Here is a 23042-nt window from a genome sequence, read left to right on the forward strand (position 1 = left end):
AAATCCAGATTAAGCGTGACGGCTTGGAAACTGGGCGTAGCCCAATAATCAACAGGCTGCTCAGTGTGCGAGACGAGGCCAGCTAGCAGCTGAGTGTCGAGAGCGCGTGTGTGTGCGAGAGAGCGCGCCTATGCAGCAATGGTGGTGGGCTACACAAACTTCCTTCCAGCTGTGATTCCAACTGGAATGCACGCAACAGCTAGGCGTCTCGCTCGCACAAGTCACTTGGGTGGCACTGGTGGTGGGTGTCGCAATGCTCACACGCTCACCAAAGCAGAGAGCGCAAAGAGCTCGCTGTCGTTGCTTCTGCTTTCGTCAGTAGCTGTGCTTTGTGGCGCACGGACGGTTCGTTTCAGTGTGGTCGCTCGCTCACTTCACGCTTGCCGAATAACTGTAACCGCAAAGCAAGTCAACGAGTGCGAGTGCGAGTACGAGTATTTGTTCTAGTTGCGCTCTCACAGCCTCTCGCTGGCGCCAACTGCGCTGTTGCCTGTTCGCAGTCACCGTCGCTGTCGCAGTCTCAGTCGACGCACAACTTGATTTCTTCCAATCTTGGCTGGGAAATCGGAATTGCAACAATTGGAATAGTCGGCGAATTTGCGTGTTGCGATAAGCTGGCAACCAACCAGCCGCGCAGCCACCCCCGCACCTGGTCCACACCCTAAGCGTGGCGTGTCAAGTGCATAGCCAGCCACTCGCTGCTGTTGCTGCCGCAGCCGCCGTCGCTGTCGCTGTCGCTGTCAGCCGCCAGATTCACTCTCAGCTTCAGCCTCAGCTGGCGCCGGCGTCTACCAGCCGCGTTCCATGGCTTCCAACTCAGCGCCCAGCGACCGGCCGTGATTAACTTTTACGGGTTTAGTCCGCTCGATGACGCCGAACAAAACAGTTATACAACAGCCCAGCAGCTGCTTGCTTGGCGCGCGTGCCGTCTGATTAAAACCCAATAGAAATCTGTTTCGCAGCCGTTGCCATTGCCATTGCCAAAACGCGCGTGTAAATCCGCATCCGCATCCGTTTCCGTTGCCCATGCCGTCGCGTGTGTCTTTCCAAAACCTGTAAACGTTTACCAACACTTACATAAAACAAAATCGAAAAGGTATATATAATTTTGAGAACATAAAGAAACTCAATCCATGAACGTTGGCAAGATGCAAGCGCCTGCAGGCCCGCATCAGCATCTGCTGCATTCGGCTGCCTCTGCCGCCCCGCCCCCTACACAGCAGCATCACCTGCCCATCGACTACAGCCTGGGCAACTTCAAGCCCGCCATTGCCGCTGACTTTCCCGGCGGCCCGTTCGCCGCCAGCCCCTCAGCATCCGCGTCGCCCCCCACAGCCACCTCGAGTGCTTCGCTGCAGGTGCGCGATCTCAGCACCTTGACCACAATGGCCGCCATTCCCTCGCCCACGCAGCTGCTGCACCAGCGCATGCAACCAGCCCAAATCACTGTCGATGCACATCAGCAGCAGCACCATCACCAGCACCAGCACCAACACCAGCAGCAACACCAACAGCAGCCACACCAACAACAGCAGCAGCAGCAGTTGCCTCCGGCGGCTACTTCGCCACATGACTACGCGCCGATGTCCGCCTTCAAGGCGGTGCTGCCCAAGAAGCGAAACACCGACGGTAAGTCAAGAGATCCAAACCAAGAGCTTTTATAATACAGAACTTTGGGTATGTGTATGTGTGCAGATCTTATAAATGCGTGTGTGTGAAAATCAGTGAAATAATGTTTAGAGAGAGTTTTGTTTTCAAGAAAAGTTTTCCCTTTAACTTTTAACACTTCCCCATCAAACACTTCTTGGAAAAGAAAGTCTTTTGAAACAGTGACTTGTATAGTGAAATGTAAATAGTAATACAGTTGTATGTTTTTATTATTATTATTATTAATATGCCAAAAATGTTACCAACAAAATTCAAAAATTCAAAAACATACTTAGTTTTTTACAATCACACATACATACATATGCAAGTGAGCGTAAATTCCAAGGGCATACTTATATGGCTAACATTTATTTGTTTCATTTTATTTTTAAAATAAAAAAAAAAAAAAAAAAAAAAAACGTATGTGTATATAACAAAAGTTAAATATCGTGTGTAACATGGTATAAGTAAAACAATTTTAAATTTCAAATCACAATCATTTATATTTTTAGTTTTTGTGACTGAAAATTTATTCTGCTACAGCATTAATTTTTTTTTTTTTTTTTTTTTTTTTTTTTTGTATTTTGTTATTGTATTTCAATTGACAAAAAAAAAAGAAAATGCAAACAAAAGAAAACTTTAGTGCAAATCAACTCACAATCATAAAATGAATTTTATGCATTTTTATCTGTTCGAAGTGTTATTAAGAGCTGCTAAGATTGTAGTTCCTGAATAGATTTTGTATACTTATGAATTCAAATTACTCATATATCCAAATATATCAAAATATATATTTCTTTATTATTAAAGAAATAATGTGCTTGTATTGTTTGGAACTTACATTTTTTAAACAAATTAATTTGTTTAAATATTGTTAGCAATTTTCTTTTATGGAAATTATGGATAGAGATATCATAGATATCATATTTTTTACTTAAACTTAATCTTTTTAGATAAACTTGTTCTTGATTAATGAATCTCTCGAATTGTAAGAGGATTCATATTTTATAAATATTTTTTTAGTCGATATTATATGTATATATATTATATTTGTCTATATACATAGTTCGTTTTAAGACCCGTCTCCATATTTATGCTGAGCTTCAACCCAGTCCTTTGGCAATGCATCTGATGCGCCCAACCGAAAGCTTTTCCCAAATGCCACATTTCATATTCCCAAGTTAATTAAAAATATTGCCACAGATCTTTCTCTCTCCTTCTCTCTCTCTCTCACACACACACTCGATTGCAGTAAATTTTTGTAAAAATTATTTGAATAATGTGAGATTTTAAAATATTGCATTTCTGACAATGGCCAAAAAGCCGCCAACGTGGCCCAGAACAATGTCAGATTAATTGAAAAAATTGTACAAGCGGGGGAGGGCGTAGCGAAAAGGGGGGCGCAGAATATTCATTATTCCGTTTGTATATGTGTGCTCTCTCTCTCTGCGTGTGTGTGTGTGTGGCGCTTAATGTGCAAATCTTCCGTGTGGACATGACGGACAAATGGATATCGGGGATTGAAAAATCCATAGCGAACCACAGATACGGAAACGAATTCGCACAGACAAGCCAAACCGGACAAAACTCATAGATACAGACAACAGGCATGTGTACATGCATATGTGTATGTGATATGTGTGTGTGTGTGTATGTGGCAGTTGTCGTCGCCATCGCAGTTGAATTTTCGAATATGAGCATTGAATGAATGAATGAATGAGTGTTGCCAGCCATGCTGCGCACACACACAAACACACAAACACACACAGCACACACACACACGCAGCACACACAGGCAGCGACAAGCGGATTTCATTTACCGGTATTACATGTATCCAGCGGATATGTTTTTAGCTCCACAGCTTGAGCCCGGCGCAGACATGGATATGCCCAAACACAAACACACGCACACGTACAAACACACTCATGGACACACACACATGTATTGCTGTGCAGAATTTTCAATTCCGTTTGGCGCGCCACGTTTTTTGCTCCGCTTTCCGCATTTTCTCTTCACCATTTTCACATTCTCTATGCGTTTGCTTTTCCTGTTGTTGGCTTTTTCTCTCATCTGTTTTTTATTTCCTTTGCTTGGGAAAATGAATTTCGCTTTGTTTGTTAAGATATATTTTTTTTTGTAAAATATTGGCGAGCGTCAGCTTTTCACCATTTCCACAATTTCCCGAGTGTCTTGCGCTCTGACTGATTGGCCAGGCGGAGCGCTGTGCTGTGTTGTCGCCAATTCACAATCATCGCAAGGATTTCCTCCGCCCACAGACCAGCCGCCCGCCCATTTTCCATCGTTGCCGGGCTTAAACAAGTATCATAAAAAAATCTCAACCGGCTGCAGAGAAAATGTAATTAAATTCGTTACAATTTCGGACTTGAAAATTTGGGAAATCAATTTTTATAATTGCTCGCAAGCGGAATGAAATGAGAATTTGTTTTTTTTTTTCATTTCATATATAGAATAGTATTTTTTAGATATTAAATAGATTAGATAGATGTTAAAGGCTTATGTATAAGTCTCACTTTGTAGTCCCAGTGTGCATGAAATAGTTCAAGCTCATCTCAAGATCTCTCAAGATCTGTATAATGAGTCGCTTATTTGAGCACTTAAATTGTCGTTAATTCCTGGCATAACCTGGCCAGACTAAAGGTCAGTTAAGTAATTTCCGTCTCGATTTCCTATTAAGTAAAGACATCAATTAAGATTGTCGCTTGTGGGGAATGGATCAACCGCTTTTTTTCGCCTCATACAATTAACGCATAGAAAACATAGAAGTCTTTCGGGTGCGGGGTTACGTTTACCGTAGCGCAAAGTGAGTCACGAATTAAAATAAATTAAAACTGTCGCCCACCCCAACAGAGAGGGCAGACGATGAGTCGAACACGAGCGAGATCAGAGATCAAATGGTCTAATCAGAGAACCTAACGCACTGATTCATTCACATGGGCAACTGATCTATCAGAGCGAAGACAGCTGCGCATATTTGCGAAATGATATCAGTGCCAGAGAGGTGCACGAATTTCGAATTTCGGAATTTGTGCCCCTAAAAAAGCTACATACATATAATTTATGTGTATATAGATTAACTGGGTTTATGGCATCGGAGTTGAGGCGATATAAACTCGACAATAAATTCTTAAGCCATTTTCAATCACACCAAACAATTGAACAGCGATTCGAATCAATTAAAAGCAATCGAAATATCCTATCGACTCTATATGTGTGTGTATATATATATATATATAAATCGAGCTCTCTAATCAGTGAAGCGATTGGGCTTCGACTATCTCGAAAATTTACGCATGTAAAAACAGTTTAAATTCCGAAACCGGCTTGAGTGATACACCAGAGCAGCTACTCTTTCAAGATATTCAGGGTATACGACTGATTCGAGTTCGAGGAATTTGAAAACGCCCTAAGCAATCACGATGACTGCCTGCTTTATAATCTGAAGTGGTTTAGCAATCGAAGCTGACTAAATAAAAAATAATAATAAAAAGATTAACACGTGTCGCGCTTGTAGGGCATTCGCACAGGCGACTCGAGCTGAACAACCCTTTGGCCTGGCACGGGCAATGCACGCACACTGAGAAAAAAAACTACCTATTAGATAGCAGAAGTATGAAAATAATTTTGGACTGTTGGGAATTTTATCATAATTTGGTAATGAAGGTGTAATAGACATACAGACAGTTATAGAATAATGATGCAAATTTAATATAAATTAAAAAAATAAAATAAAATTAATAAGTTTTAGGCATACATAAATTATAAAAATATATTTTTCATATGCATTTATTTAATTTATTTATTTTTTTCGGTTTGTTTGTATTTTTTATTATTTCAACTCAAAATTAATTTTCTTCATTATTAATATTGTGTTTTTTATTAAAAATGTATTTCAAGTTTTGTATATTTTTACGCTTTGTTTACAATTATAATTATTAAAAAAAAAAAAAAAAATTGATGTGAACAGTTTCTTTTTTAATTTAAACTCCACTTGGAGAGATTTCGAATGAAGTCCTAAACATCGATTCGACTTTTTTCACAGTGTACCTGTCTATTGCAGCTAACGGTGTTGGCTACCTTTGGCACTCGTATATTATTGATCAATAACAAATTGTCGCAACGAAAATCAGAGCAATATTTATGAAATATTTATGGCGCACGTCGTAATCATTGGCAACTCATCGAATATGCGCTCAACGGCTGTCATATATCTTTCAACTTCTCCCAAGTAGACGAAAATTGGGCATTGTAAATCTATAAAGATACCAAAAAGGGGCAGTCAGCCCTTGTCTACGCTTATATGTAGAGCATGTATCTATGTATCTGCAAGATACATTTGTAGCTGTTCCTGCTGCCGTTGCCGTTGCATGTTGTTGCTGTTGTTCCTGTTGTTGTGGTCGCTCGTTTATGTCAGATAGCCAATCGCTAATAACTACGCACACCGCACACCGCACACGCTTTATGATTTACGATCCGAAGGTAAATAGGTAACGACATCTAAACATGTCAATATCCTCGCCCAGTTGTAAAATTGAAAGAGTAAAAGTATCGTAAAACCGACCAAACAACAACCAACAACCGATAAGTACACAACAACAACAACAACAACAACAAGTTCGTTGAGCCGACCGCAAAATAAAGAGAGAGACAGAGAGAAAGGGAAAAGAGATCGACTCTGTCCTAGTTGATGCCACATTAAAAAGCAGTCCACTTTTTTATATATATTTATATATTATATTTGCTCAGTTTATCTTTGTCTTTGCCATATTTGACAAAGAAAAATCAATTTCAACTGTGAAAAAACCCTTATTAATCACACCTAACATTTTTTCGTCACGTTCCAAACAGTCTCAATTGGAACAGATTTTAGAATCCCAAAAAAGAACCAGATTGTCAAATGTAATATCTATGTAAATATCATAAAGGATTGTCAAGGTGCTAAGAGAGTATGGGAGGGATAAGTCTCAGATGAGGGTGATGAATATTATTTATTATAAAAAATGTATTCATATCTAGATATAGTATGTCACAATATCTACTATATAACATAGATAGTCATTTTATGAAAAACTGCCAAAGTGCAGAGATCACATTCTCAAAGATATATATATATTATATTATAGAATATTATAAAATGGTATTGTCCATATGTTGAGCAATGAGATAATTATATTCAATCATATTATAGTAAAGGAATTTAGCTATAGTTATATATGATCTACCTGATCTGGTATTACATATATCATACTAAAACTATTCCAACTATTGCTACATAAACATAGCCCTCTCTAATTATAAATTATACATACATAAAGGAAAAGAATAGATCTTAAGATTTAATGACATATCACATTGATTGTTTCTTAGTTTGCAATGCAACGATGCCTAATACACTGCTGATATAGCACATATATTTACTTTGTAATACCCTGTTGTTTGCTTTGTCCAACATTTTGCAAGACCTTGTGTAACCTTACTCCGCCAACTGTGCTTTATTTCACCATTCAGGTGTGAAGTACTGCGATTTCTATAGGATATTGCTATATATCGCAGTCGAGCGTCATAAACGCTACCAGTCGATATCAGCTTATGGCTGCGATATGAAATCCCAGACAGACAGTTTACAACCCTGACTAAAATTGGACTCTGGTACTAAAACGTAATATACAAAATTAACTATCTACCCCGGCCGCCCAGAAAACTAGAATCTAGGTCTTTGCTAACTGTAGTTATGTTGAAACCGAACTCGAATGGGAACCGTGCTTAAAATAGTCGCACACCCAGTGGGCTAAAGTGTATCCAATGATATTTTGAGTACACTCGATAAGCTTTTTTTATATTGGTCAATAAAAGGAAATTGTGGCCTCTATCATTATATAGGCGCAATTGTGTTTTATATTTCTCTATAGCCCTTGTTATCGATAAGTTCCAGCAAAAAAATCACAAAAATATTTAAGCAAATAAAGAAGCTTCTACCGTGTATCATAAAAAAAAGGCAGGAACTCTGCAAAACCAAGAGATAATATTGAAATGGTAACAGAAAACGAATTTGAGTTTGAATTTTTGGTTTATGATCTCCAGGAATGTGTGAATCTAATATAATCAATATGTTCATATGTATATTTATAAATGATTTTTATTTTTGTGAAAAGTGAAAACGTGCTGGGGTCTGTGCGAGCACCAATTAAATGTCATTTATCAGCAGAGGAAAAAAAAAACAGAGTCTAAAGTTTAGATAGCCTTCTGATTTATGGCCCCAGCGATAAGCCAGTCGAGCGACTGGACTCGACATAGACACGGGGGACGGAATGGACGGAATGGTGGGACTATTGGATTGGCATTGGCATTTGTGGCGATTGATTTGTAGTGTGTAATGGTAAAGGTAAATAAAGTAAATATGTAATTTGTAATTGCGCTTGGCTTATTTGCAATCGTTTCGAGACGCTTCAAAGCGCCCACACCGACAGCAGAGCAACAGTTGCTGATAGAGAGCCAGAGCCACAGCGAGAGTTAGAGGCAACAACAACTGCAACTGTTGTATGTTTGAGTACGCAATCCCCATCTAATGCCGGCTGGAGTGGAGCTTAGGCTCTGGATTGAGAAAACTGAGCACCTCTCAAGGCAGGCACTCACGCTATATCGCTATCGACTTGGAGTTCGACTTCGAAGTGGATATCGAAATTGAATCCGCTAATGAAGCATCAGCCGCTTGTTTCATCGACCAAATCATGGCCCTAATCTATCGGCCCAAAGTTTATGGCCCCCACTTTTGGCATATCTCAACCAGCTCAATATTTATTGTGTTTGCCGTCCGTCCGTTTGGTCGATTTATATTCGTGTTCCTTTGACCGCTTTCATATTTGCCGAAAGCACAAATTTTACAATAGTTTAGTACGTCCAGTATTTATATGGACCTGGCGGCCCCTAACTACTGTTCTATCACAACTTTTGATCGATTGGCTTTCATTATTGATTGTGAATCATATAGTGCTTGAATGGGGACAAACAATTGCACAATTTATTAGAGGAAGTTGAGGAAGTATATGGGCTAGGTCAGAGTGCTATTTATATTCTAGGAATATATATTTCATATATATGTGTTTTTGATAATTAAATATAAATATAAAAATTTAATATTAAGTTACTACATGGAAAATGCATATGTTAAATAAAATACATTTTTTTATATTTATAATGTGTATAATAACATCATATATAACATTTATAAGTCAATATCAAAAAAATATATTTATTATAAAAAAGATATAAATATAATATGAAAAAACATTTGTATATATTTATATACATATATTTGTCTTATTTAAATTTTTATACATTTTTATTATCAGTTCACATAAATAAAATAATTTATAGCCATTATTAGTTTTATTTTATTTTTATTTATTTATTTATTTATTTTATTTATTTATTTATTTATTTATTTATTTTTTTTTTTTTGTTAAAATGCGTTGTATGTCATAAAATTTAATATACGTATATTCATATAATTCAATAAGTTCTCAAATTACCCCGCTTCTAAAACATTGATCAACTCTCTGCAAAGTTCTCCACAGAAGTTAAGAAACTCTTGGAAAATTAGGAATTAAATGCATTTGTAATAATTATCACATGCTAAACAAATTCGCGCTGCGCAATCGAGCCCGAACAATGATAATCCTGCCATAAGCGCATCAATTGCGGGGGCGTGGCAAGGGCGCAAGGGCACAACGGTGGCAAGGTGGCAAGGGGCGTATAAACAGGATAACAATGATTTCAATTACCATGCAGTGTCGAATAATTATTCTACCTTTTTTCTGCCGTCTCTTGCGTGAATATTGCTCCCGGGCGTATAAAAACAGATGAACAGGGAGTCGAAGGGTGGCCAGGAACAGAGCCAGAGCCAGAGCTCGAGTGTGGGCTGACTGAGAGCTGTAAGGGGGCACAGTTGGACGACGGCTATGTCTAATGTGCACAAATTTATGACTTTACTACCGACCAAGGGCTGAGTACGCAGGGGTCGCAGCCGCAGCAGCAGCAGCAGCAGGAGCAGGAGCAGAATCAGGAGTAGCAGATGAGGTGGATGGAAGCGAGTTTGGTGGGCGGTTTGTTGTTGCTGCTGCCGCTGCCGCTGCCGCTGCCGCTGCGTGTCGTCTGTTTACATTGTCAGCCTGCAGGCTGAGGGGCAGCCAGATGCTTAAGCTCATTATTATCATTTAAACAAGTCGGCCTCCGTGAGCTACCAAAAGCTCATCCACTTGTCTCTGTTTATGTCTCTGTCGCCAGGGTTGATTTTTGTCCGTGTACCAAAATTTTTGGCGAACGTTAAACGTTTTCAGTTTTAGTTTGAAACATGAAAATACCATTTTCTAGATTTTCAAATAACCGCTCTCTCTCTCTCTCTCTCTCTCTCTCTCTCTCGCTCGCTCTCTCTCTCGTTGTCTGTCGCTCCATGGACAGCCACACCACTCAACTGGTGCTGGTGGTTGTCTGCGATTCGTTTGACTGTTTCGCTGGCCATTCGAATGGATGCTGTGTGATAATGCTCCCGGGACAATTGTGTGCATAATTAGAATAAAGGGTTTTTCCAATTGACATTTGCCGTAAATGGCGATGATTAAAATTTGCCCGCTTTATGGCCAGCTGCAGTGCGGGGTCAGCTTGCTTTTTCTATAATTATTTTTTGTCAATTTTAGCTTTCGTGTAGCTGCTTAATATTTATGAGCACAATCTGATGTGAAGTGCGGACAAGTAATACATAAATTAGTCACGGCAAGGAAATGAGCATAGAATGGGTTGAATAAGCATAGAAAGTCGAAGCTAAGGATCTGCTTGCAGGATAAAAACCTGACAGAAGAAAACGTCTGTTAAATTGCTAATGTGATTTTGTTTAGGAGTAGAGCAATTGTTGATACATGTTGGAATACAAAATAAAATTTGATAGATTTAGATTTTAATTGATTTTTCCTGAGACTGTTGACATATGCATATATGTATATATATGTGTATAACATATTCTTATCTTTAATCTGCTGATCATTTTTATTTTTTCGTCAAATTTTTAACCCATTTTAAATATGTTCTTTTTTTTTTCAACCAGCATGAAAATAGTTTGGGCGGATTGTCGAAAATTCCAAATATATATGATTAACATTAAAAATATTTAAAATTAAATTTAAAATTTAAATAAAATTACCATTAAAAATATTTAAAATTAAATTTAAAATTTAAATATAATTAAGATTAAATTAATAATTTAAGTATAAATAAAGTTGAAACATTAAATAATAATGTATTTTATATATGCTTAAAAAATTTTTTATGAATTTTGAAGCCTTTTAGAATTTTAACATATTTGTAAATGGTAAATATATCAATTTTGACATTTTCATCAACCTCGTAGCCCTCTTTCTAGCAGTTCGGCTAGTGTTTTGCGCTTCTGTTTAATTTCGAGCAGTTCCGCTGCCGATTGCCTTCGCTAAGTGTTGCCCTGTGCCTGTGCAGCACTTAAAACGCAGGCAAGCTGGAAGCGAGCAACAACAACAAAGGCGCAATGCAATAAAAACACTTGACACTCTGCGATGCCAGAAGGCCTCCAAGTACAAAGAGAACACAGCCCATAGCTTCCCTCACTTGCGCGGCGACTGCGATTAAACTGCGTGGCTGCAAAAGTATCTTTGTATCTGTAGCTGTATCTGTATCTGTATCCGTATCTGACGGATGTGCGTGGGTTTTTTGTTTATGTTTATTTGGCTTTGCGTTTGCCGGCTCACTGGCTCACTGACTGAATCAAAGCCGTATTATCAAAAATCGTCCTCCATTTTCTGCTCTTTTTTTCCGGCTGAACCCCGCCCCCTAGACAACTCCCACTGCCTGCGCAGTTACTTTTATCTGCGTGGCGAATTAGAATGTTGTCAAATTGTTATTCTTTTGTTGCGCTGCGTATTCATTCATTCGATTTGGATTCGCTCGAGCCCCTGGCTATGTCCCTTTACCCCTTTCGCTGCTCAGCAATGCGCCTGCGTCAACCCACAATTGTCGCCATCCTCTATCTGGCTGCCTGGCTGCCTGGCTGTGGGCTCTGTGTGTGTTTTCTGTTTTGTCATGCTCCATTTAGCCGAGTGCGGACCGAACAGATGTTCTATTTAAACGCACATTATTATTATTCCATTTCGACAGCCGAATCAGAGGCTGAAACTCACGCCAAAGGCTGCGGCTGCCGCACGTCTTGGGCGCACCCCACAAAAGCGTCGAAAATGTTATTGTGCATCAGAAAATTTGCAAATATATATTAGAACGGAAATAATTTTACCATGACTTTTATTTGTTTGGGATATTTAAATATGTAATTTTAATAATTATTTCAAGCAAACAAATATATATTATATAACATATAATACATATATAATATATATATTATATATGACTATAAAAAAATATTTGATTATATATTTAATACAATTTATTTGGAATTAAAGAAATATTAGTAATTATTATGAATAAATATTTAAAATATTTTTAAACATTTTATTATTTTTATTTTTGTAATTAAATAAATATTTTTTTAATTTTTTGTTTATTTTCCATTTCTTTTAATAATACTATTATTTTCACATTATTATCTATGCTACGTTCATTCGAGTCGACCTTATATGTTCACTTTTATTTTGTCGGGTGGCTATTTGCACCCTGGGCGTTGTATTGGGTGACACAGTCGTTCATCCTGTTGATGATGATGACGACGAGGCGTTGATGTCAAATGCGGAACGGGCGAGCAAAACGGTAATATCCTCGCATGCCCTCGCCTCCTTCTCTCCTCTCCTGCTTCTCCTGCTGCTGCTGCTATGCGCTTGATTAGGGTGAATTAATGGTCATGTAAGGTGGATTAGGCGATTGAATACGAAAATAATTACATTTGAAATTCGATATGCTGCCAACTGTCAGCGTATGTGTGTATGTGAGTGTGTGTGTTATACAGGTGGATCTCACTCCTTGGGCGAGTGTGATTGATGATGCGCTGCTGTTTGTTCTGATTTTGCTAATAGCTCACTTTCCTCTTCCTCTCTCTCTCTCACTCTCTCTTTCAGATGCCGCTCACCCCTTTAGCATAAGCAATTTGGTCAAGACTGAACGCCTAACGGCAATTGTGGCCGCCGCCGGGCTGAAGCCGCCGCCGCTGCCGGCGCACAGCGTCGCCCTGACGGAGGACAACAACAATTCCATCTCGATGCTGAGCAAGAATCAACAGCAACAACAGCAGCAGCTGCAGCAGCCGCAGCTGCGGCCCAAGCCGCTGCCTTATCTGACAGCCAGCGAGCAGCTGCGTCAGTCGCGCTCCAGATCGCGATCCCGTTCACGCAGCGCCTCCCACTGCTCCTCGCAGATCGACATGGACGACGCGGACAGCAGCCACGAGCGGTACTCGCGGCACTCGCGTCGCTCGCTGCACTCTCGGTCGCGCTCCCGTTCCCGCTCCCGCTCCCGCTCGCACTCGAGCAGCTCGTCCGTCGAACTGGAAGTGGACTCGCCGCCCGGCAGTCCCAGCATCAGTTCACCCAGTGCCGCCTCCATCTCCGCCTCAGAGCTGCTCATCACGGCCAACAGCAACAGCAGCGCCAAGAAATCGGATCTCTTCTCCGTCTCTGCGCTGCTGCGTCGCGACGAGCCCTCGACCCGGCGCGCTCGCAGTCCTCCGCTGAGCCTGATCGGCGCCTCCAACGCGGCGCTGGCTCTGCCCACCAATCCACTGGAGGCCATGCGCCAGAACTACCCGCCCAACTACGAAGCGGCCATGTTCCAGCGCCCCATCTTCTCGCCTGCGCTGCCCTTTTTCGCCGCCATTGCCTTTCACCAGGGACAACAGCAGCAGCAGCAGCAACAACAACAATCTGGACTGGTTGCGGGGTAAGTTGAGGCAACTATTTAAAATATAAAGCAAATATATAATAATAATAAAATAAGAAAAATGAGTACTAAAATAATCAAAAATAATATAATATAATATATACAAAAAAAAAAAGTTAAAAATTAAAAATGTTTAATTTTTTTTTAATAAATTACAAAATATATTAAATGAATTATTATATTATACATATATAATGCTATAAGTATAATATATATAAAAAATACCTAATATATTCAATTAATTCTGTTATATTCCGTATATATATTTCATTCATTTACTCTATATTTTCCTTATATTTTATTAATTAAATTGATTGAATATTTTGATTATATTTGGTATTCATGAATACTGAACTAATTAAATTATGTACTTCATTTTCGAAATATATATTATTGCATTTAATTTAATTTATTATATAAAAAAAATTTTTAATATTTTATAGTCACACGAATTTCTCTCAGTGTGCTTATTAGTCCCAACAACCTGTCCTTAATTAAGTGCGTACTTGAGCTAATTCTCTAACTCTTTCTCTCTCCCCATCTATTTCTCTTTCCCTCTCTGTCTCACCTCTGCAGCTATCATCCAGACTCACAGGAAAATCTCTTCCGGCTGCGCAGCCTAATGGTGCCACTCCAGTCTGCTGGCCAAAATGGCTCCACTGCGGCCGCCGCAGCGGCAGCAGCAGCCGCGGCTGTTGGCGTCGGCGTGGGCGTGCCACCCGGCGGCGGTCATTTGGGTCTGTCGCATCCGCCGCATCTGCACTTCCATCACATGGCGGCCAAGTGGCCGGGCCTGCACCAATTCAGCGACCTGTACTCGTGCATGAAGTGCGAGAAGATGTTCTCCACGCCGCACGGACTCGAGGTGCACTCGCGCCGCACCCACCACGGCAAGAAGCCCTACGCCTGCGAGCTGTGCAACAAGACCTTCGGCCATGAGGTCAGCCTCAGCCAGCACAGGTATGCATACGGCGCTCTGCCACAGGCATTTGGTCAGCCACTTCTCTGGCCTGCAGCCCCATAGCCCCCGAGCCACGCCCACTGCAGCGGGGAACACTTTGCATGCTTAATGAGGGGCCGGGCCAGGCCAGGGACAGTTTTGCGTTACTTAATTTAGCTGAAATGTTGGATTTGGCCTGGCCAAATGTTTGCTTTGCGGTTGTATTTAGCATTCAGCAGCGGCTCCAGGGAATTCGAGCCTTGGCTTTAATTACACCAAATAGCCGCCAGCTTGTTTATGCTGCATGTCGTTAAACGGTTTTTCTTCCTCTGCTTCTTCTACCAGGGCGGTGCACAATGTGGAAAAGGTCTTCGAGTGCAAACAGTGCGGCAAACGCTTCAAGCGCTCCAGCACCCTCTCCACCCATCTGCTCATCCACAGCGACACGAGGCCTTATCCCTGCAGCTACTGCGGCAAGCGATTCCATCAAAAGAGTGATATGAAGAAGCACACCTACATTCACACCGGTAAGTTGAACCAAATCGTAGTTGAAATAATTATATAAGCGAGATTTGGGGCATGGATGAAGTTTTAAGTAACGGACTAAAGAGTTAAATAGATGAAGGAGTGGAAGTAATACCCTGTTAGATATGAAAGATAAAGAAATCGAGAGTTTTTGGAGTTAGTGAATTTTTTATAACAATGTTAATAATGTTGTTAATAGTAATAATTTGTATTTTAGTAATATTAGCCTAAAGATCTACTTAGATCAAATCTTACTTTGTGAGCTTTAAGGCAAAATTGAAGCTCTAGGAAAAGTGAGAATAAAATGAGGAAATTATGATATCTTATAATAGCACTACCGCTCTCTTGTAAAATATAAACTTTAAAAAATAAATAAAATCTAAAGCTTTATTAATTCATTTATATATATATAAAATAAAAATAATAATAATAATAATATAATAATAATCATTTTAAATAAATAGCAAAGTTTGGCGGATATTACGCATATGTTAAAATAAATTGATATTTGCACATTCATACACATACACACACACACAAACATACATAGGGGTTTGCAATTTTTGAGAGAATGGCGAATAAAGGGGAGTGTGTCCCGTAAGCGGGCGCCATTAAAGCGTCGAGCAAACCACCACCCAAGGCAACAGCCGCAGTCGCAGTTCCAATTACAGTTACAGTTTGCCAGTTGACAGAGCGACGAGTTTTTGGGGCACTCGGCGCTTGGGTGGAGGGGGCAGTGGTAAAATGGAGCTGGCGACGGCGATAGGAAATCGCAAAAACAGCTGAAAAGAGCGCCAACTATAAAAGCGCGCGCTCACTCTCACAAAATTCGCAAGAGAGCAGCACTCAATACACACACACACACACACACACACAGGCAGAGCGAAATATATACAACGGTAAAATGTAACTGATAAGAAGGAGCAGTGAGGCGAAGCGTAGACGTCGAGCTATGTACAAAGCTTGGGAGAGAGGCATTGGAAAGACAACGGCACATACAATACACAAGCAGACATGCACGCACACATACACACAGGCAAACAGCGTTAGGCTACGCCTTGAAGCGCGAAAGAGAGCGAGCGAGCGTGCCGCGTCAAGCGACGCGGGCAGAGAAATCACAGCCGACCAATGAAAAATTTAGTCAAGAGATTTTGATTTTCTGTTTTATACGCGCGCACACACACGCATAACAAACACGACGCACACATTGACACATGCACTCGCCGAGACAGCGCGCTGTGAGATTGTGTGTGTGTGTGTGCGTGTATATATATTTCTGTGCCAGTGCGAGCTGCGCATACACCCCTATAACTACTATAGCAACAACAAAGCTCTGCCGAAAACGTAGCAACTGCGCTGCTGCCGCCGCTACGCGCACTATTGCGCCGCCATTACGCCTCGAGCCACTAGGCGTCTGCATCGATTTCTATAGTTTTCTTGTTTTTGATTTTTTCTTACTCATAGCAGTTCAGTCCAGCAGTAGAGCTCTGTTCTTATCAGTATGACTATGACGGTCATCTTTATTTAAAAAACTCATGCAAAAGCATGAGCGAAACAACATTGATATTTCATGTACAAAGAAATACAATGAGTAATTTTATTAAAAAGGAAGAAAAAATTATTTGGTTTTGAATTTCTTTAGCAACTTTGATAGTTAATTAAAGAAGTTCCATGACAAAATTGATAAAAATACAAAAACAAATGTATTTTATTTTGATTTTCTATGAAAATACTATACATTTGGTAGAGCTTAAAATGTTGCTGAAGGACTTTTATATTAAAACATTTTTAGTTAACTCGTAGAAACAATATAGTTTGCAGGTTGATTATATTTATATAGCTCTCAATAAGTTGAATCTTCTCCGATTGTCACATTTTGTTACCATCCTATTCTGTTTTTCTTATAATTAAATATTTTGTATAATTTTAGTTCTAGAACCACTTTGAAATCCCTTAAAATGAATCGTCTTATAATAATAAAATAATTCAAATTTCGCAAAAATCATCTCATCAGCAATATATCATTATTATGTGCCTCACATCTTTCAGAGTCGCGTCTGCTTCTCTTTTCAACACCAAATCTTTCGCTTGCACCATTTGGCAAATTTTATGATAATATTATCATTATATTCTCTTCTTCATTTCTGCAAAATCTTGCACTCAAATCAGTTTGTAAATTGCCAAAATAATAACCTTCTAATAAGCAGCCTCCGACTGCGCTCCTCCTCTCTAACTCTAACTCAGAGCTCTGCGGGCCCCAACCCAGAACTGCCAACGCATTCGCATTTCATTCGCCTTTAGCGAGCGTCTGGCTAAATCAGTGGAAGGCGACTCCACACACACAGTCAGACACAAATATTTCAGACATTTTTATCGTTTGGCGTCTTCGATTTAGCCACCCGCAACAACAACAACAACAGCAGCAGCAGCAGCAGGAACCCCTTTCACCTCAAGATATATGATAACGGATCCGTTCCGTCTCGTGCTTTGCTTTAGTCTTTGACTTCCTTTTGGCCCTGGCTTAGTTTTCATTTCTCTTGGTTTTTCTTATCTCGTTCGACTCGTTGCGTGCGTGCTTTTTGCCTCGTTTTACGACTATCCTTAATTTTTCCGCTTTTCTTTGCGTTTCCCAGTGTTTTTTGCGACGTGTTTCTATTGCCGGCAATAACTGCTCCAGCAGATTTTTCCCCATTGATGTGATTTGCCGTCTGTTCCTTTCCATTTTCCCTGCATTTGCGTTTTTTTTTTTTTTTTTTTGTGTTTTTTATTTTCGTGCCTCAGATTTTTTTTGGTTTGTAAATTTATGCGCCATAAAAGCGGAGCAAAAATATATTTTACATACTTACATACATTTATATAGCTGTGTGAGTCAATGCGTGTGTGTGTGTTTGTTTACTTATTCATGAGTTTCATTTCGATCCGAAACTCTAAACTCATCTGCACATTCAGCAAACACCTTTGGCCCCGTCAAGGCTGCTAAGCAAATCAATAAGTTAAAGCTTCTCTGATTTTTTTAAAGAGCTGACCTCAAAAGTATTGTTTAAGGAAATTAGTGAGGAATTATTTAATTTTTAGTAAGTTAATTTACTTTTAATGATATATTTGATTCAGTTATAAAGCTTCAGTTATAAACCAACAGACTTTGGTTACATGAAAAAATATATATTTACAGAGATAAATTTTAATTTTACAGAGATAAATTCAAAAAATATTTAGATATGCAAAAACAAACAAAATACATTAAAGAATATTTTCCTACTAAAATTTTATATATATATATATATATATATATATATATATATATACAAGGTCGGTTAAAGACTTTGACTTTCGCGTTTGTATTTCTTATATCATTACCCATATTCTGAAAGACTCCAAATATTTTAATTTCAGTAATTGCATGCTTAGCTTTTACATATTAAGAATTAAAGTTTTTCTACTAAAGGTATTCCAAGCCTTGGAGTTATTCATATAAAGGTTTTGTTGAATGTCAAAAGAAACCTTTTAATCTACCAATTATAACTGGCTTAGGAATTTATTTAGGAATTTATAATTTTTGCTGAAATGCACTTTACAATGAAATAACTTTTAATCAATCTTATTTTTGTTTGCATTTTATTATATCTTTGATTAACTCACGTTAGGGTGCGAACAAAATCTCTTTTGTCTACTATAAAAAAATAAAATCAGAAATCAAATCTCAACGCATACCAGGAATATTAAATTCTGATTCTATGCGTTGCGCTTAAAGCTAAATATAATTTTTTTATTCGTCTTTTTGTTTCTTTTTTGTTTCGGGCAACGCTGCGTATGCGTTATTTTGTTATGAGACTCGGGGAAAAGAAACATGAAATGTTGAAAGAGCAAAGCAAAGCGAAATATAAAACGTGTTGAATTGAAAGGATATGCCGAGTGTGCTGCTAGGACACACACACACACACACACACACACTTTCACGCACACTAAGACAGTTAGACAGACGTAAAATATTAGAAGAGTAAAAGAAAAAGCAGCGCAGAAGCAAGCAAAGATTTAAAAGAATTTCCACAATGTGATGCAATAAAAATCCTTGAAATCTGTACATACAAAAACCCCGACAGCCCCAGCACCACCCTCTCCATCCACATCCCTCCTCCACCCAAAAAAAAAAACTCACCTCAGCCTCAGTCCATTTGCCGCTCTGCTAGCCCCCGTCCCTCTCACTGGCTGCCTATACATACATACAGATAGCCCCCACACAGCTTGGCGTGTTAGTTAGAGCAGCCAGGCAGCTAACCAGAGATACCCTGCGATTCCCCCCATCCCCCTTACAGCTCGCCAGCCGGGCGTTCGCTTTCTCTGAGAGTGCCCACATTGCCAGCTGCCAGCTGCCAGCTGGAAACTGCCAACTGCCAACTGCCGACGGGCGTCGGCCGACGGGATTTGGATTTGGGTCTCGTTAGTGCTCGTCGCTCGTTTGCTGTGATAAATAATAAAAGCTGCTCTATAATCTCTGCGACTACGTGACGTTATTTGTGCCGATAGTGCACGAACGTGCCCCGAGCAGCAGCAGCAGCAGCAGTTCTCGAGCAGAACGAGAATCCCTTCAGCCTTCAGCCAGCAGCCTTCAGCCAGCAGCGCAGTAGCTCTGCCTGCCATGGAGTACATGCTCCGCAAGGACGAGCACTCGAGCTAGTCGTGGCAGTCGTTCGACCCGAGAGCTACTACAGCATGACTACTCAATTTCTGTTTTTTCATTTTTACTGCTACAGCTGCGTCTGCCACGCCTCCACGTTGCTTCAGCTGCTCCTTAAGCACAACGACGTCGACTCCTGCCGCGGGAGCCAAAGTTGAATCAGAGCACATCCCAACGGTCGAATGTTTCAGAATCACGTCGCTGCAATTCCATTATATACTTACAGAGACTGTGCTCACATACACATATATATATATATATATATATATATATATATATATATATACTCTGGTATATAAACGTGCCTTCTATGTGTGTGTGTGTGTGTCTGTTTCATTGTTATTTTATGTCTGTATGTGTGTGTTTACTTTATATATACATTGTTCACTCTGTTCACTGCTTTCGCTCGCCTCTCACTCATATTCCCTGGCAAATTTCAAACCCAAGTTAACATTTTGTAGCCAAAGTGTGTTAGTGGGTGTGTATGTGTGTGTGTGTGTGTGGGCATATATCGCTGTCTATGACATTATCTCTACTAGCCAAGATAAGCTCACACAATAATTGTGAGGCTCCATTCGAAAGATCATAAAAAATAGACAATCTGTTCAGTTTGTTACAGACTTATATATATATATATATATATATATATATATATATATATATATATATATATATATATATATATATATATATATTGAATATACATATATATAGAGTGTACAATTTGATTGCATTCCAAAGAAAAACAAACAGTATTTCATACTTATAAATATATGTATGTATTTATATTTATATATATTATATTTACACTGAAAAAAAGCAAGCAACTGAACATTTGGGAGGCGGAAATGAAGTTTAATACAATATATTTTTTTTATAAAACTAAACCAAAGCTTCTACTTGCAAAAGCCAATAACAATATCGATCCACGAGTACTCAATAAAAGTTGCATTAAAAAAATAAACAGAAATATGCCGTAGAAAGAATAAATAAAGAAATAAAATAATATTAAAAAAAAAAAATTAAAAAAAAAAAAACAACAACAACAAAGATGTAATACATACTATGTATATATAGATACACTAAAAGAAAAAGATAAACTTAAACTTATATATTAAATATATACAATTATAGCAAACTTTTTACTTTGTGTGTTGTATTAAGAAAGTTATATAAATATTTTTAAAAATATTACCTTAAAATTTTGTTAAAGAGTACTATTTGAACTTTCTCAGTCATATCTTTGAATAATTTCCTAAGCATTTATAATTAGGTAAGCTGGAATTAAAATATTTCATATATAGCTATAACAGCTAAAAACCATAAACTGATTAGATTTCCATAGCATATAAAGCCAGCTCTCAACTTTTGATAACTGCGAATCAAATCTGGAATGAAATTTTGATAGCACTTGGCGCCGACTAGCCACAAAATGGCTAAGAAACCAGAAGAAGAGAACTTCAATTAGGGTGGGCCAGCCGGAAATCTCTAATGAAAAATTAAACAGTATAAAAATGCGCTTGAAATGGCCATAAAAAAAAAAACGAAAAGGAAGAACTTGAAGGCACAACAAAATTGATGTAAAATGCTTTAAAAAAAAAAAAGTTTTCATAGAAATTTTGTGGATTTTTATGTGGTTGCTGGCTTTAAGTGCTGCAAAACCACAAAGCACCACACAGATGAACCAAAAAGTAGAAATTTAAAAACTCAATGTGTGTGGCGAAGAGACAGACACAGAGGCAGAGACATAGCCGGCTGTGGGGGTGGGGACAGAGTGTGGGGGATGGGGCTGGGGTCGACTTGTCGCTGTGGTTTTTCGGCAACGTCGACGCCATTGCTGGCGACGAAGACTTACAGAGCGTCGAGCGCAGAGGCTCCGTGCTGTGGGGGTTGTCTCGCCGCACAGACTTGCGGGGGGTTGCATGGGGGTGGATTGCTGGCCGGGTACTTGGTCATGAAAGCAAAGCTGCCTAAAATGGCGCGCACTGCTTGCTTGGCTGTGCATGTGAAGTACGAAATGCGAAATGCGAAATGCACAAGTGCAAAATCGCCTATCGATTTTAGTTTCCACTCACTAACCCTCTCTTTCTCTCTCTGTCTCTTTCATTTTTATTGCAGGCGAAAAACCGCACAAGTGCCAGGTGTGCGGCAAGGCGTTCAGCCAGAGCTCCAACCTGATCACCCACTCCCGCAAGCACACGGGCTACAAGCCCTTCTCCTGCAAGCTCTGCCACAAGTCCTTCCAGCGCAAGGTGGATCTGCGCCGGCACAAGGAGACCCAGCACACGGATCTGCGCGTGCACCTGGGCAAGGTGGATTTCATGTCAGCCGCCGCAGCGGCTGCAGCTGCAGCCGAGCTGAATGCAGCCCCCGGACAGAACATCGGCATCGGCCAGGCGCCAGCTCAGCCGACGGGACAGACGGCCGTGAACGGGACTCCGGTTAACTCGATGAACTGCCAGAAGGTGTCGCTGCTGGCATAACAGCAAACAGAGCCGGTGCCAGTGCCAGTGGCAGTTCCAGTTCCAGTGTCAGTAGCAGTTCCAGTTCCAGTTCCAGTTCCAACTAGCCGGAAACATTGTGCAATAGCTGGCATTTCCATTTGCCGTTAATGAAATTTGAGTAGTTTAAGCCGCAAGCAACCGAACAGAAATTTCCCTTGTTGCCAAAAAGAAGTGAAAATAACAAAAAGAAGAAGAATATAACAAATAGTTGCATACCAAATACCATAATAAACTATATACCAAAGAACAGTTAAATCAAATAACTCAAACTCTAGCTCCCCTTTTCTCTCTATGTCTCTCTCTCTCTCTCTCTATCTCTCTCTATCTCACTCCCTCAGCACACAGAAACTATAAAGAAATTTCAATTGTTTTTTTGTAAATTATATATAAATATATGCATATTCGATATGTTTGTCTGTATGTGTGTGTGATTGTATTTGGATTATTATACATGGAATTTAACGATTAAAGATATATGTATATACACATATATATGTACGTATATCTTCTTAGCTGCTACACGTGGAATATATATACAAAATTGAAAATTAAATGCTAAACGGCGCCAAAAATCAAAATGCAAATCGAAGCCATGAATCGTACGTGTACTAACTGTAAAATGTAATTAAAAAAAAAAAAAAGAAAAAACTAAGAATAAACCAAATATTAATAATAATTATTAAAAATGTTCCACATTTTCGCTTCTAGATAGTTGTGAAATTTTAAACGCTATTTTGATATTATATCATTCCAATGAATTTAGTCTAATTAATGAATTTTTAACTTATTTATGCATATGTGTGTATGTATGTAAAAATATGAATGCTAAAT

General features: G+C 39.3%; 1 protein-coding gene across 1 annotated transcript; it reads left to right on the forward strand.

Moving 5' to 3' along the window:
- Positions 1 to 265: 265 nt before the first annotated feature.
- Positions 266 to 22808, forward strand: sens-2 (zinc finger transcription factor senseless-2). The gene is made up of 5 exons (XM_018001812.2): positions 266 to 1629; positions 12751 to 13567; positions 14144 to 14527; positions 14853 to 15034; positions 21826 to 22808. The coding sequence occupies exons 1-5, from the start codon at positions 1134 to 1136 to the stop codon at positions 22188 to 22190; spliced, it is 2244 nt and encodes a 747-aa protein (XP_017857301.2). The 5' UTR covers positions 266 to 1133; the 3' UTR covers positions 22191 to 22808.
- Positions 22809 to 23042: the final 234 nt, after the last annotated feature.

Source organism: Drosophila arizonae, chromosome 3 (genome assembly GCF_054131065.1).
Source record: "Drosophila arizonae isolate 15081-1271.41 chromosome 3, UAZ_ARI_1.0, whole genome shotgun sequence".
Taxonomy (NCBI): domain Eukaryota; kingdom Metazoa; phylum Arthropoda; class Insecta; order Diptera; family Drosophilidae; genus Drosophila; species Drosophila arizonae.

Coding starts and splice junctions, on each gene's coding strand:
- sens-2 (XM_018001812.2), top strand. CDS start 1,134: ATGAACGTTGGCAAGATGCAAGCGCCTGCAGGCCCGCATCAGCATCTG. Junction 1,630..12,750: donor CAAGAAGCGAAACACCGACG/GTAAGTCAAGAG, acceptor TCTCTCTTTCAG/ATGCCGCTCACCCCTTTAGC. Junction 13,568..14,143: donor CAATCTGGACTGGTTGCGGG/GTAAGTTGAGGC, acceptor TCACCTCTGCAG/CTATCATCCAGACTCACAGG.